General features: G+C 46.9%; 1 protein-coding gene across 3 annotated transcripts in view; it reads right to left on the reverse strand.

Annotated features, from left to right (window-relative positions):
- GALNT18 (polypeptide N-acetylgalactosaminyltransferase 18) overlaps nt 1–13,204 on the reverse strand; it is a 339,857-nt gene that overhangs the window by 84,891 nt on the left and 241,762 nt on the right. For all 3 annotated transcript variants that reach the window (XM_059931141.1, XM_059931140.1, XM_059931139.1), the window contains exons 4-6: nt 11,745–11,928; nt 9,923–10,120; nt 5,459–5,573 (exon numbers count right to left, since the gene is read on the reverse strand). In XM_059931141.1, the coding sequence (XP_059787124.1) occupies nt 5,459–5,573; nt 9,923–10,120; nt 11,745–11,928 (497 nt within the window). The remainder of the gene's footprint in view (nt 1–5,458; nt 5,574–9,922; nt 10,121–11,744; nt 11,929–13,204) is intronic.

Here is a 13,204-nt window from a genome sequence, read left to right on the forward strand (position 1 = left end):
CACCTGTTTTATTTTTCTTTCTTACCATTTTCATATTTCATTTTTCCCCTCTACTACTTTGGAAGTTATACTTTTTATACATATGATTTTCATGGCCCCCCTAGAAATTTTAATATGGTTAATTTATCAGAATTTAAAGTCAACCAGAATCTTTTCCATCTTCATTAATAATATAGGCATTTTAGGGCACTTTATTTACAATCACCTCTCCCAACTTATTTGCAATTGTCATCATACACTGTAGTTTTAATTTGTTTTTATAACCTTGCAATACATTATTTACCATGAATATTTCTTTAGATTTACTCATATATGAGCTAATTATTCTTTTTTTATCTCAGATTTCCTTCTTGGCTCATTTTCCTTATACCTGAAGTATGTCTTTTAAAATTTATTTTATTGAGGATCTGTTAGTAGCAAACTCAGTTTTTGTGTGTCAGAAAATGGCTTTCTTCTTCCCTATTTTTGAAGGATTTTTTAAATTGAGTATACATATAAAAGTTGATATTTTCTCTCAGCATATTGAAGATATTATTTCATGGTCTTCTGGATTCCATTATTGCCATTGGAAAATCCACTGTTATTCTACTTATCATTAAATTTTAGGCTGTCTATCTTTTCTCTCTGACTGCTGTAAGATCTCCTTTGTCTTTGGCTTTCTGTGGTTCCACTATGATATGTCTCAATGTGAATATTTTTGTATTTATCCTGCTTTGGATAGGTTGACTTCCTGAATCTGGGTATTGGTGTCTTTCATCAGTATGGGAACATTTTCAGTCATTATCTATTCAAATATTGCTTTTGTCTCATCCTCTTTCTATCATCTCCATTTGGAATTCTAAGATATTAGACACTCCCTCTCATTTTTACATGTCTCTCAAACTCTTTCCTTCATATTTTTGTCGTTGTCTTCCTGGGGTAATGTTGAATAATTTCTTCAGCTCTATTTTCCAGTTTACTCAATTTTTTTTCCTTTAACAATATCCATCTAGCTGTTTAATCCATCCATTAAGCTTTCAATTCACATTTTTATATTTCTCATGTTTGAAATTCTATTTTTATACTAATATGACTGGTCTTTTTATAGTCCCTTGCTTCTTACTCATAATTTCAATCTCTTTTTATTTATTTAAATATAGTATACAACTTATTTGATATCCTACTTCTGATAGATTCAATACTTGAAGACTTTGTAGATCAAATTTGGCTATCTAATGCTTTTGCTGGTGTTTGCTCTTGGTTCTTTCTTTTCCCCTTGTCTGTTTCATGATTTAAAAAAAAAAACAAAAGACTGAACTCACATTCCTTGGAACTCTAGCTGTGAGAAGTTTTGTGGCCTGGGTTAAAGGCGTCTTTCCCAGAGAGAATTCATGTACACTTTTGCAGATGCCTAAGGACTTCTAACAACTTTAAGTTAAATTCTCTTCTCGAGATTTTCTGAACCATGAAGTATTTTGATTTTGAATGATAGATCCAAGGGAGGGATTCACAGAAGAGCATTTTTCCTTTCTTCCTAGCACAAGATTGAGACAGGCAATTTTCACTCTAATGACAAAAATGTGGGTGGGAGTATTTCTAGCCCATCTTTATACTCAGATAATGGGCCTTTGCAGTTCCAGCTTTATGGGAGGTAAAGGGTAGGTAATATTTTCCTAGATTCTTAATGCTGGTCAAGCCTCAGGCTTTGTATCCTGTCCTCTGTATACTCCATGAAACTGGGAAATCATAAACTTCAAATCATCACGTCCTTCAAATATAATGGACTCAGGCTTTCTCTGATTCCTACTTTCACTTAGGTTTTGGTGTCTGTATTGATTTCCTTGGGTTGTTATAACAAAGCACAACAAACTGGATCACCTAAAACTACAAAAAATGTATTCTCTCACAGTTCTGAAGGCAGAAGTCTGAAATCAAGTATCTGTAGGCCATGCTCTCCCCAAAGCCTCTAGGGGAGGATCCTTCCTTGCCTCTTCCAGCTTCTGGTAGCCCCAGGCATTCCGTGGCTTGTGGCATCATAACTCCAATCTCTGTCTCCATCTTCACATGATTATCTTCCCTCTGTGTCTGTCTGTGCCCAGATTTTCCTTCTCTTATAAGGACACTAGTTATATTGGATTAGGGCCCACCCTAATGCAGTATGACCTCATCTTAACCTGATTATATCTGCAAAGATCCTATTTCCAAATACGATCATATTCACAGGCACAGGGGGTTAGAATTTCAACACATTTTAAAGGGGACTCAATTGAACAGATAACAGTTTCTAACAACTTCTTAATTCCTTGCCAGCTCTTGAATACTTTCTTATATATTCTAGTATTTTATAGCCATCATCTGTATAATCTGTCTCCTATTCAATGTCAGCTCTTACTTCTATCAGTTTTCATTCTGCTTGCCCATAGCAGTTCTTCTTTTTCCCACTGAGTTGTGGACTTATAAACTGGGGGGAAAAAAGGCTTATTAGAATTGAGAGCAAAATAAGAATAAGGCTTTAAATGAGGACTCAGTAGACACGACTGTGAGTAAAGTAGAAGAAAATTACTGCATGGACATTGTAATACTCTTTTGGGAATGCTCAAAGGACTTTTATCCCTAGGTCACTGTGGTATATCTAGCTAGCTAGGCTTTTGAATCATAAAGATCTGGGGTTGAATCTTTTCTCTATCTCTTTTTTTTTTTTTTTTAATTTTACTTATTTATTTATGGCTGTGTTGGGTCTTCGTTTCTGTGCGAGGGCTCTCTCTAGTTGTGGCAAGCGGGGGCCACTCTTCATCGCGGCACGCGGGCCTCTCACTATCGCGGCCTCTCCTGTTGCGGAGCACAGGCTCCAGACGCGCAGGCTCAGCAATTGTGGCTCACGGGCCCAGTCGCTCCGCGGCATGTGGGATCCTCCCCGACCAGGGCTCGAACTCATGTCCCCTGCATTGACAGGCAGACTCTCAACCACTGCGCCACCAGGGAAGCCGTTCTCTATCTCTTTTAAGTCATATGACCTTGAGAACTTATTATGTAAGCTCTTCATTTCACAATTTTCTCATCTGAAAAAAGGAGTATTATGATAACAGCTACTTTTTAGGGTGTTTTGTAGATGGATTATGTAAGTAAAGTGCCAGAGCAGGTAATGAATAATTGTGCAAACAGCTCTATTTCTGTGTTCCAAACGGGTAAGGACTTTGAATAAGTTGCCTCTGAGTAAATGAGGGGAGGAAAGCAATGTCTCTCATTTTTACATATAATCCTGGGGAGTAATTGAAGGGAGATCCTAAATGGAGAAAGTAAGGCACTGAGATGTTAAACTCATAAACATGAAAGAAAAACACTAATAACCACACAAAATGTGAACATCTATTTTGAAGATGGCTGGAGGTTCTGTATCCCTTTAGCGGGGACCTGGAATTGAAATTCAGATTAACTAGCCCCTCCTTCTGTCCTCAGCTCTGCCAGCCAACAAGTTGTTGGGTCCCTGCTTTAAAAGCCACCTTTCCTTCAACTCCATGATACTTCACCTCTGTCAAATGGGAGGGAAGAGACAGAGAAAAAAAAGCCAGGCAACATTTTATACTATATTTTACACCCCAAGCATCAAACCCCCAAATTTTAAACAAGTATTTGAAAGCCTCACCCAGGCCCACACTCCAGAGCAGCTTTATAATCTAGGCAAGGAAAAGCCAGGAGTCTCCCACCACTCCGTGATTGACTCACATATGTGCTGGAAGCACAGTTCACAAATCTAATTCCTTTCTCCATTCCTGGACATTTTTACCCAGAGAACGTAAGTGACTAGAGGCAGTCCTGCCCGCTCAGCCAATTCCCAGCAGCAGCTCCTAGTAAAAAATATTATATCTGGGGGCAAGCATTTATCCAGGAATGTGCGGAAATGAGATGGTGAGGACGCAAATGGTGAATAAATGACCAGTGTAGGGAGAGCGGAGAAGTGAGGGTGATTATGCAGGCTCTGTCCTCTATGAATATATTAGCTCCCCAATAAGCCCATGCATCTTGACGGTCTCCAAAGAGATTTCTCTGGGTTTCAGCGAATACAGGTGTCTGGAAGTGTTTCCTAAGCTCGGCTTCAGGCAAGCTGCTCCTGCCGCCAGACCTCAAAGCCCTAGTATTAAGTCTGGGTGACGAGTCAGGCCCACACTGCCTGCCAGGCTACTGGAGGTATTGTGAGATGCTCATGGGAGGTGCCCAGTCTCCCCTCAGGGCAGGGCGAGGACTGTCCAGGGCCAGCTGACTGCCCAGTGGGTTGGAGATAGGAGGTAAGGAGGGTGTATTCAAGCTGGAGTCCTTGAGAAGACACCAAAGATTAGGAACAAGAGACGCCAGATACAGACACTAAGGCCAAAGGGGCAAGAATGGGGGTCACTAGTGGGAACCAGGCAGATGCCGGGTGGACCGCATGGAGGGCAGGCAGCGAGGGGGAACATCTCAGATGACTGCCATGAACACCGGCAGGTACAAGGGCTGGCGAGCCTGTAGCGCATGGTGTGCCAGGCTGCTTAGAGAGCCCTGTGGAGAGGACAGTGGGGGCCATTGTGAGGACAAGCACAGCTTGCATGCTGGTTTTTCCATGAGGCTAGGACCACAGCCTAGACAAAGGGGTGGGCTTCCCTGTAGTGGACGAGGTCCTTCCTTGTATCCATGATCACATTTCTGTCACCTGCCAAGGGACCTAATGTGTCCCTCAGTCATGGGGATGGGGCTCATTTGGGAGTTGTCTTTTCATGGGCCCAGGGAAAGGGGCCAGAGCCTTGGAAATGTTCCTGTAGGATGAGAAATTAAATTGTACCTGGTGTGGATTCACACCGCACGTTGATAACTGCAAAGGGCCCTGCACCTTGGGGCAGGGTGGCGGATATCTCTGGAAAGTGGTGTGAGGCATGTACGGGCCTGAGGGTCTAACCAACACGTGGTGGGTCAGAAACCCACATGGAGTGAGCCTGGCTGTGTTTTGCTGTTTATTCCCCGTGAGTTTATTTCTCTGTTGCCCTCTCTTGACAAAGTCTTTAGGAAGGTTCTGTTGGCCACTGTGGAGGAGATGGAGAATAACAGAGTGAGAAATCCCAAAGGGAGGTGACAGTATAAGGAAGCGACTCTGAGGGTCCCTCCTGTTCAGCAGCCCCTTCCTGGAGCACCCCTTTGCTCACCCCTGAGAAGTCTGTGTTTGATTTTAGCCAAGATGTCACCCTTGATTTGGGAGCTCAACTCTCCCATGTCCCCACCCCAGCCAAAGTAGTTTCTGATGTTCTTTTCTTCCTAAAAATTCTATAGGTCCCAACCTGTGTCTCTATCCCATCCCCACCAGCCCTGATCACATACACGTGGACCAAGGTTAGGGACTGGACATCCAGAATCAGTCCACCACCCTCAACCCTGAGCCCCATTTCTCCACTCCTGGACTCGTTCACCCTCTGGGGAGCTGAGCCAAGCCCCACGGGTGAGGAACCCTGCTCACCCTGATCCCCAGCTCGACGTTCTCGCCTCCGTAGACCTCCATGCCTTCATCCAGTAAGCCGATCTCCTGGAAGTACTGCCGGTCCACAATGAAGCAGCCAATGAGGGCAGGGCTCCTGCAGGGCATGGGGAGATGGCCAGTGGTCAGCAGAGGGGCTGTCTCATGGGGGCCGCCAGAGACGTAAGAGTAGTGCTGCCTTCCTGCCAGGAGGATCTGGTCCTCTCCCTTCGTTTGCTGCCAGAACTGGTGTGGGCCTTGCTCTCCGAGTGGCCCTCCTGGGTCCACCCTCACCAGCTATTCCAGGGAGGTTGTTTCATCAGGGCAGTGGGAGACAGCTTGTGTCCTGGGACCAGCCATCACTTCTGGTGGTGCTTGCATGTATGTTAGCCCAGAGAAGTAGTGCTCAGCCTACCAGTCTAGACTGCATGACTGTATCTCGGGCTGCCCTGACCCCTGCACTCTGGACTGCATAGCCAGCTTTCGTTTCTACCCGGGCACCCACACCAACTTTCCCACCCTTCACCTTGGTCCCTTTAGAGAGATGAGTTGGGGCTTTGGATAGCATGGTAAATCATTTGGATTTTATCTGTAGGTAAATGAGTGTCAAAGAAGAATTTTAAGCAGACAGTGGTATAAGCAGATCTGTGTTTGGAAAAAGAATACTCAGGCAGCTGTGGGGTGATTGATTGGAGGAGATTGGGTAGAAATCGAGGAATCCAGTTGGGAAGCTTGTTGCTATATCCAGATGGGCAATGATGAAGACCTGGACCAGAGTACCAGGACCGGAGACAGAGATTATTTGAAGACATATTTTGAGGTAAAAGCAGCAGAACTTTGAAACAGATGAACTATGAAGATGAGAGAGGGGGAGGAATCTGGATGCCAGCTGGCGTTCTGCTTCGGTGATGGTGGAGCGGGGACCACCCATCAATAGGGGGGATAGAGAAGAAGCTGGTTTCAGAAGGAAGAGGGAGTCCATGCTGGGAAAACTGATCTTAAAGTGACTGTGGGTCAATAGGGGGAGATATCTAACAGGCAGGGCCTAGCTAGCTGGTCTGGGTTGGAATTCAGCAGGGGTCTTAGGCTGGAGTAACACGTCAACAGCTTGTGGGTCCAGAAGTGCAAGGCCTTTCCTTAGCGAGTGTGAGCGCGGGACTCATGGCTGTGTACAGACACCCGATGCAGAACGCCACGAGGAGAGATTCACATTAGGTGAATCAGCACGAGCGCATGTGGGCTGCTTCTCTGCTGAGAGCATCATCTTACACAAATTACTCTGAATTGTTCCACTGCACGCTGCTATTGCTTCTAGCCCTTGCGTAGCATTTTATCAGCTGGTGGCTGAGGAATTGGAGGGGAAGAGAAAGAAAGGGAGAAATGAAGAATCCTGAGTGTTGAGAAAACTGTCACTCAAATGCAAATGGACCCATCTTTGAAATTGGAATCTCATCAAGGTGGAGAAACAGCTATTTTGCAGGCCGTTTCTTTGGAGAATGCTGATGCAGGAGGCTGCTTGGGCAGAGACTGGTGCCTTGGGGTCCCTGCCCCTCCTGCTTTCAAATTACAGCCTTTTATTCTGAATGGCCTGAGCTTCCACAGACCGCAGGCATCCAGGACAGTCAATCCCCCTCAAGCCACCGCTCCTTTAGGCTGAGTTCCTACTCTGGTGGGGGGACGTGTGACCTGGCTTTAGAGGTGAGTGCTAGGGGAAAGGTTCCCCATTCTGCCTGTACATCTCTGAAAGAAGTTCCCTAGACTCTCTGAGCCTCTGATTCCAGATCTATGAAATAGAATCAACTATAACCTCACAAGGGTTAAATTAAATAATGTAAAGTACTTGAAAACCTCTGGGACATAATTGGTACTCAGAAGGTCATTTTAAAAGATGCACTTGCACACTGAAGAAGCCCAGAGAATCCCCCCTCTAAATGCATGGTGGTTTTAAAACATCAGCCCTGCAGAGTGGACTCTCAGCCTTTTCCTCGATGTTACTGAAATGTGTGTTTTTTGTTTTGTTTTGTTTTGTTTAACATCTTTATTGGAGTATAAGTGCTTTACCATGGTGTGTTAGTTTCTGCTTTATAACAAAGTGAATCAGTTATACATATACATATATCCCCATATCTCAAATGTTGAGCAGGGCAGGGCATTCCGGGATACAGAGTAGGGGGCCTTCCCTAAACGGCCAGACCCAGTCAGGGAAAGAACAGAATCTAAAACAGTACCTGAGAAGAGCACAGGCCCCTTCAGTCTTCATACTTATTAACTGGTTAGGGTATTAAGTGGACCTACTCAGCCTGAAGGTATTTCTGATTTATATCTTGCCTCATTCCCAGAATCGTTAGAAATAGCTTACAAGAGAATGTAAAATACATTGAAAAAAATAGATAAATGTCTGAAAAGACTAAAATTCCACCAAAAATTAGAGGCTGGTTAGAATGCATGTGTCTTCTTTCATGATTCTTAAAGTAGACCCACAAAGTTGATCCTGAGTTTCCTGGGGGCCAAGGTGAAAATGAACACACATGGTCTTAGAAGTAAGATTTAAAGTTCCCATGTAGAAATGTCATACTAATTCCTCAGGAATAGCAAGCCTTTCAGTTTGAAAGAAATGTCTCATGTCAGTCTTCTTAAAGGGGTCACTTTGGGATGTAGTGGACAACAATCTTAAAGCCACCCCTTTAGAACGCAACAGAAGATATCTCTGGGCTCTTTTTATAGCTTACATCATGTGGGGGTAAAGCACTAAAGCACAGCTCCAAGGTGGGCAAGATACACTTGTATAACCCAAGCTTTCTGTGGGGCTGTCTTCATCCAGGTATAAACCAAGAACGTTCTTTCAAAATCTTCCATTAATATAATTTCTCTCGGTTAGGATTTTGATAAAAATTAGGTGATGGAATATTTGAGGCTGAGATGATATTCTCTGTCAAGGACCTAGAATGTGGGTTTACTGATTAAGTCCAGGCTGATACATTTAGCGATGCCCAGAACAGAAGCAGCTAATACCAGTGCAGTCTTCTGCAAGACCGCTCATTGTGTCATGGCATATTTCCCTCCAATAGCAGTCAACAGACCTGGGGGTAGAATTCAGCCACACCAGTTCCGAGCTCAACAGTGGGCGCCTAGGAGGATGACCCTAGGTACGGAATCTAGCTGATCTGGGTTTGGATCCTGGCTGCACTTACTGGAGCCTTTGGCAGGGGCATTCCCCTTTGTCAGTCTTGCTTTCCTCATCTTGTAAAACGGGAATGACACAGTGAGCTGTCATCGGGTTATGAGGAAGAGCAGATGAGATCATGTGTGTAAAAGGCCCTTGTACACAGCGACCTCCCAGCAAATATTTAACAACATAAGTGTGGCAGAGGCCTAACAGACAGGTGACAGAGACAACCGCAGGAAAGCTAGGTGAGGTTCTCTTCCATCCTGTTGTAAACATGAATACAGTTTTTTTCTTCTGGCAAGGAAAAATGCCATCTTAGATAGTAATCTCTCACTTTCAATTAAATTTTTCATAATCTTTCTCCCTCACGTAATACAAAGCAACAACAGTTTGTAATCTCCTCTTTCATTCCAGGAACTGTCCCCTAGGCCACTTTCTGATGCCATCTGTGTGTTTAACGGTCAGGACTTTGCAGGGTGCATAAAGGCACCTGATCTGTGATTAACCAGATAGAAATAAGGGCTGGCGGGGATGGCTGTTTCAGGAGTCCTGACCCATAAAATAGAGGCCACATAGAGGAGTCACTTGGGTGTCTCTGAAGGCAGCAGCAAAGGCAGAAAGAGTGTGGGATCTTTGAATGGCAGTTTGAAGCCACTTTTGTCTGAGTCCTACAGGATAAGCTCAAACATCAGCCAGAGGCGTGCACGGTGCCGTGGCGTCTGGTCTTGCCTCTCTGACCCTCGGGCCTCATTGCCTGGGGCTCCCCCCTCACTGTCCTCCTTCCTTCCGGTCCCTTTGAACTTCCTCTGTGTCCATGAACTCACTCTTCTCCTTTGAATATGAGTGTCCCTGCCCCAACCTCGCAATCTCCTACTTGCCCTTAAAAAAAAACAAGTGCGAATGCTACACGCTCCGAAAAGAATTCTCCCCAATTTCCATGCACTTTCCACCAGCATGGGGAATAATTTGTTATTCCACTTATTTTATTCCAATTATTTTCTCTGCTTTCACTAGACTCCAGGCTTTTGGGGGCAGGAATCGAGTCTTGATCACTCTGTATCCCCAGCACAGCAGTTGGCGCCCAGCAAGTGTCCCAGAGCGATGTGCTGAAATGAGTAACCCTGAGGCTCTGAATAGATTCTGGGTGCCACAGCTCTTTTCAAAGGGATCGTCAAAGGCTGTAAACTATGACTGAAGGTCACTTGTCGATGCGGCTGGAGTTTGGGAAACAAGGGTCAGGCTGGGAGGGGAGCCCTTGCCTGGAAGACAAGACAGAGAGACCCCAGGTAAGAATGCTTTACCTGATTGGGGCCGTGGAGTTCTCCAGTTTCCACCAGGCCTTAGGGGGGTTTAGGTAGCGGCACCACAGCTCCCAATCAAAGCCCTGAGCAGCCAGCGGGTACTCTTCTATCTCAAAGTTGTCGTATTTGATGTTGTCAAAGGATGGCGAGATGATCCGTTTCCGGTTCTCCTTAATGCGGGTGAGCACGGGTTCAGCCCTGGGCAGGGGGGAGGGAGAGAGGGGAGACGGGCACCTTCTGAAGCTCCTTCCCCCACAGAAGGAGGAAGGAACTCCTGGCCGTCTCCTCCAGGGGAGAGCTGCTCTGCCTCCTGGGAAAGAGTTCCTGTTCGGTCTCCCACCCCCATACTTCCGGGCTAGCAAGAAGCCTGACCCCTCCTTCAGCATGTCCCAGGCTGAGCTGACAGATTCTTAGTGCCTCAGATCCTGGTGTCTGCTTGATTTCCTTTTTTCCATTAGAAAAAAAAAGAAATCAAGACTTAAGAAAGAAGAAAGGAACAGATCTGAGGTTCCATGCGAAGCTTTCAACTTGGGCTTTGATTTTGCTAAAATGCAGTGCATCAACCAGGAGGAAAAGGCAGATGAGGATGGCAGAGACACGGAGTTGAGAACAAACCTACTCCACCCATCGTGTGATGCTGCTTCGGTCCTTCCAGACAAGACATCCGCACCCCACGTGTCCCCACTGCCCAAGGAGAGGTGGGGGGGGTCTGGCTTCCACGGAGCCCGGAACCCCTGTGGGCACCCGGCGAGTAAAATGTTTGCAGACGGGAATGATAAGCTTCTCATTAAAAATGCATTTGTTGCACAATTGTTTATTCAAATCAGCTTGAAATAGCAAGTGTCCCTCTCCTCTTCTGGCCATAAATCCAGTGAAAATGCTTTTTAAATAGTCACAAATGGCAAGCAGTGACTTCACCTATAAAAAATGGCTGCATTACAGCCTTAATTCGGGCCTGCTGTGTAAAAGTATGCCTCCACCCGGTCCTGCTGTGTGCGTGCCCGCTGCCCCTTCCTGCTAAAAGGCCCACCTCACCCCACTCCAGGGAGGCAGAGGGTGGCACCTGGAGTCTAGGGGGGGACAGCAGACCCCAGTGCCATCATGCATAGTGGTCAGGGTGGTACACTCGGCCATCCCCAGCACCTGGGCCCCCTAGGCCCAGGCTCTCTGCAAAGCCACACACAGTGGGTCATAGAACGTCCTCCAGCCTGCAGGGATGCTGGCGTCAGGTGCCCTGTCCCTGCTTGGCTGAAGCCACTGAGGCCTTGCCCCACCCAGCACCTGAGCAGCCCTGGACAGAGAAAGAAAGATTTTCTAGACCTAGTTTTACGAGTAGAAAGAATCTGGGGTTCTGTGCTACCTCTGGCCTGGCATCTGGGGGAACCCAGAGCACCTGTTACAACATCAAGTCACCTTGGCTCCCTTTGCCCCCTCGGTCCTGTTCCTGTCTTTGGGGTTGGGCTTCTGCCTTGTGTCTGGTCCAGCTCTCCATTTCCCGGGGGTCGCAGCCTGGTCCTTAGCTGGGCTGGAACTCTCACTTTGCCCTTAGCATTTACCCCTCTCTCCCATCACGTCTCCTAGAGGACCACACCAGCCTGAGTCACACCTGATGCCACCAACACTTGAGACACTGTGTGTAGACCTGTTGATCCCTGACCCTCCCCTACCTTGAAGGGCCAGCCCTGTGGCCTGGTCACCCATATGCCCAGATCTCTCCTTTCCTCCATCATGACTGAGATCTCAGCAGGCTTTGCACCCATTTGAGCCAAAGTCCCGGGAACACATTGGGACTCATCCTCCTCAGCTCCCGATGGGCACTTACCAGCCCACGTTGAACTCCACGTGGGCATCAAAGAGTGCCACTACGGGGGCAGTGGCGGCCCTCCAACCACTGACCCTGGAGCGGATAAGGCCTTCCTGCTTGCTGTGCCGCACGACCTTGATGAAGCCTGGCTTCTGGCCGTTCACCTTGTCCACGTACTCTGACAGCTTCTCCTTCAGCTCCTCTGTGAGGGAGAAAATGCACCGTTAGCACACTGAGGGCAGGGGCAATTAACACATTCACACTTTCAGGGTGAGCTGACCCCCAAGGAGAGGCAAGAGGAGCCAGGCCCCTCCACAGGTCTTCCTTGGCATTTCCCAGCTCAGCTTTGAAGGGAAAAATAGAGGCAAAGGCCCTGAACCAAGATGACGGAGTAGAAGGACATGCTCTCACTCCCTCTTGTGAGAACACCAGAATCACAACTAGCTGCTGGACAATCATCGACAGGAAGACACTGGAACTCACCAGAAAAGATACCCCACATCCAAAGACAAAGGAGAAGCCACAATGAGATGGTAGGAGGGGTGCAATCACAGTAAAATCAAATCCCATAATGGCTGGGTGGGTGACTCACAGACTGGAGAACACTAATACCACAGAAGTCCACCCACTGGAGTGAAGGTTCTGAGCCCCATGTCAGGCTTCCCAACCTGGGGGGTCCGGCAACAGGAGGAGGATTTCCTAGAGAATCAGACTCTGAAGGCTAGTGCGATTTGATTGCAGGACTTCAACAGGACTGGGGGAAACACAGACTCCACTCTTGGAGGGCACACACAAAATAGTGTGCGCATCGGGACCCAGGGGAAGGAGCAGTGACCCATAAGAGACCAAACCAGACCTACCTGCTAGTGTTAGAGGGCCTCCTGCAGAGGCAGGGGGTGGCTGTGGCTCACCGTGGGGACAAGGACACTGGCAGCAGAAGTTCTGGGAAGTACTCCTTGGCGTGAGCCCTCCCAGAGTCGGCCATGAGCCCCACCAAAGAGCCCAGGTAGGCTCCAGTGTTGGGTTGCCTCAGGCCAAACAACCAGAAGGGAGGGAACCCAGCCCCACCCATCAGCAGTCAAGCGGATTAAAGTTTTACTGAGCTCTGCCCACCAGAGCAACAGTCAGCTCTACCCACCACCAGTTCCTCCCATCAGGAAACTTGTACAAGCCTCTTAGATAGCCTCATCCACCAGAGGGCAGACAGCAGAAGCAACAAGAACTACAATCCTGCTGCCTGTGGAACAAAAACCACATTCACAGGAACACAGATGATATGAAAAGGCAGAGGGCTATGTACCAGATGAAGGAACAAGATAAAACCCCAGAAAAACAACTAAAGGAAGTGGAGATAGCAATCTTCCAGAAAAAGAATTCAGAATAATGATAGTGAAGATGATCCAGGACCTCGGAAAAAGAATGGAGGCAAAGATCGAGAAGATGCAAGAAATGTTTAACAAAGACCTAGAAGAATTAAA

Source organism: Balaenoptera ricei, chromosome 8, assembly GCF_028023285.1.
Source record: "Balaenoptera ricei isolate mBalRic1 chromosome 8, mBalRic1.hap2, whole genome shotgun sequence".
NCBI lineage: Eukaryota > Metazoa > Chordata > Mammalia > Artiodactyla > Balaenopteridae > Balaenoptera > Balaenoptera ricei.